Source organism: Glossina fuscipes, unplaced genomic scaffold, assembly GCF_014805625.2.
Source record: "Glossina fuscipes isolate IAEA_lab_2018 unplaced genomic scaffold, Yale_Gfus_2 113, whole genome shotgun sequence".
NCBI classification, from domain to species: Eukaryota; Metazoa; Arthropoda; class Insecta; order Diptera; family Glossinidae; genus Glossina; species Glossina fuscipes.
The window spans coordinates 429,361-430,578 of NW_023998456.1; the positions used below are offsets into that span (position 1 = coordinate 429,361).

Genomic DNA, 1,218 nt, shown 5'->3' on the forward strand with positions numbered 1-1,218 from the left:
GTTCAGCTTTAGTCAAATTAGATAACCTAAGTAGGCCTGCTGTGCTGCAACCGGCTGGGTAGATATCAGCCTACAATCCGTTCAGTGACGCTACTATTTCATCGAAATCAACGCTTGTTCAACAACCACAACCTTTCGGGTCATCCATAAGTCAACGAAGGCAACAATCCTTTGCTGTGAACAGGAACCAGAATCCGTGGGCACCTATCGTCAATTCAAATATCGAAACAACACAAAATCATAACAACATGCCGTCGGTAAGGAAGCAGACAGTGGCATCGAATTCATCCTTGTCATCAATGTATGTATAAATGGTAAGCTAAATTTAAAGACTTAGCTTTGGATATCCATTGTAACTTTTTAAGAAATTTTCATTCACAAGCCGAGTATAAATAAATGTATAAATAAAATAATTCCTAATAGAATACTTTCGCAGTTTTTTTTTTTTTTCAAAGCTATAATCGATGTTTAATCATCGAAGGCACAGAATTAAGCGAATGAAGAGTATAAGCAAAAGTCTAGGCAATAATGAAAAGAAATATTTAGTGAAGAAATCATATAAGACGACAAAAAGGATAAAAATTAAAATTAAAGGTGCTTGGATAAAAGTAAGCGTATATGTTTGTTTACAATCCTTAATAATTGAGAAGGTGTGCCAAAAGTAAACGCAGTGCGCAAAAATACTTGGATTTTATTAAAAATAAGTTTTGTAACGATTTAGGTCTAGGTTCGGAACGTTTTGGCGTAAAATATATTTTCTTCTATTCTCCTCTCCTTGTTCAACTATCAAAAGCATAACTGTTGCAGTCTAACGGCGCGCATATTTGCAAGAAAATACGAGCATTTTTTTGTTTGAAATTATTTAATTAAATTAGTTTCAAAATTGATTCTTCAAATCAAGAAAATGCATTGGTCGCATCAAGCGATCAATCAAAGTCGCAAGAAGAGGAGACAAAACAGGAAGAAGAAAAAACAGATCAATCAAGTTCGCCTGCAGACTCGCAAGAATTAGATATATCCAGTGATTTGTCTAATCCCTTAGGAGCCCCCTATGCCAAAGATTATCGTATTACGGATAAGAATCCGAAAATAATTGATCAAAATTTCGCAGCTTTCGAAAGCGCTCTAACAAAAGTCTGCATCTATGACCTAGATAACCTATCCAATAAGGATGCATTGCCATCTACAAGCAAAGCTGGCGCTGAAGAGGCACCGTTG

The 1,218-nt window shown here is 35.6% G+C and overlaps 1 protein-coding gene across 1 annotated transcript in view; it reads left to right on the plus strand.

Moving 5' to 3' along the window:
* The first annotated feature begins 248 nt into the window (after positions 1–248).
* The window catches only part of LOC119639809, a 1,480-nt gene continuing 510 nt past the window's right edge, over positions 249–1,218 (plus strand). Inside the window, exons 1-2 of the mRNA XM_038037484.1 lie at positions 249–301; positions 876–1,214. Of these exons, the coding sequence (XP_037893412.1) occupies positions 249–301; positions 876–1,214 (392 nt within the window). The remainder of the gene's footprint in view (positions 302–875; positions 1,215–1,218) is intronic.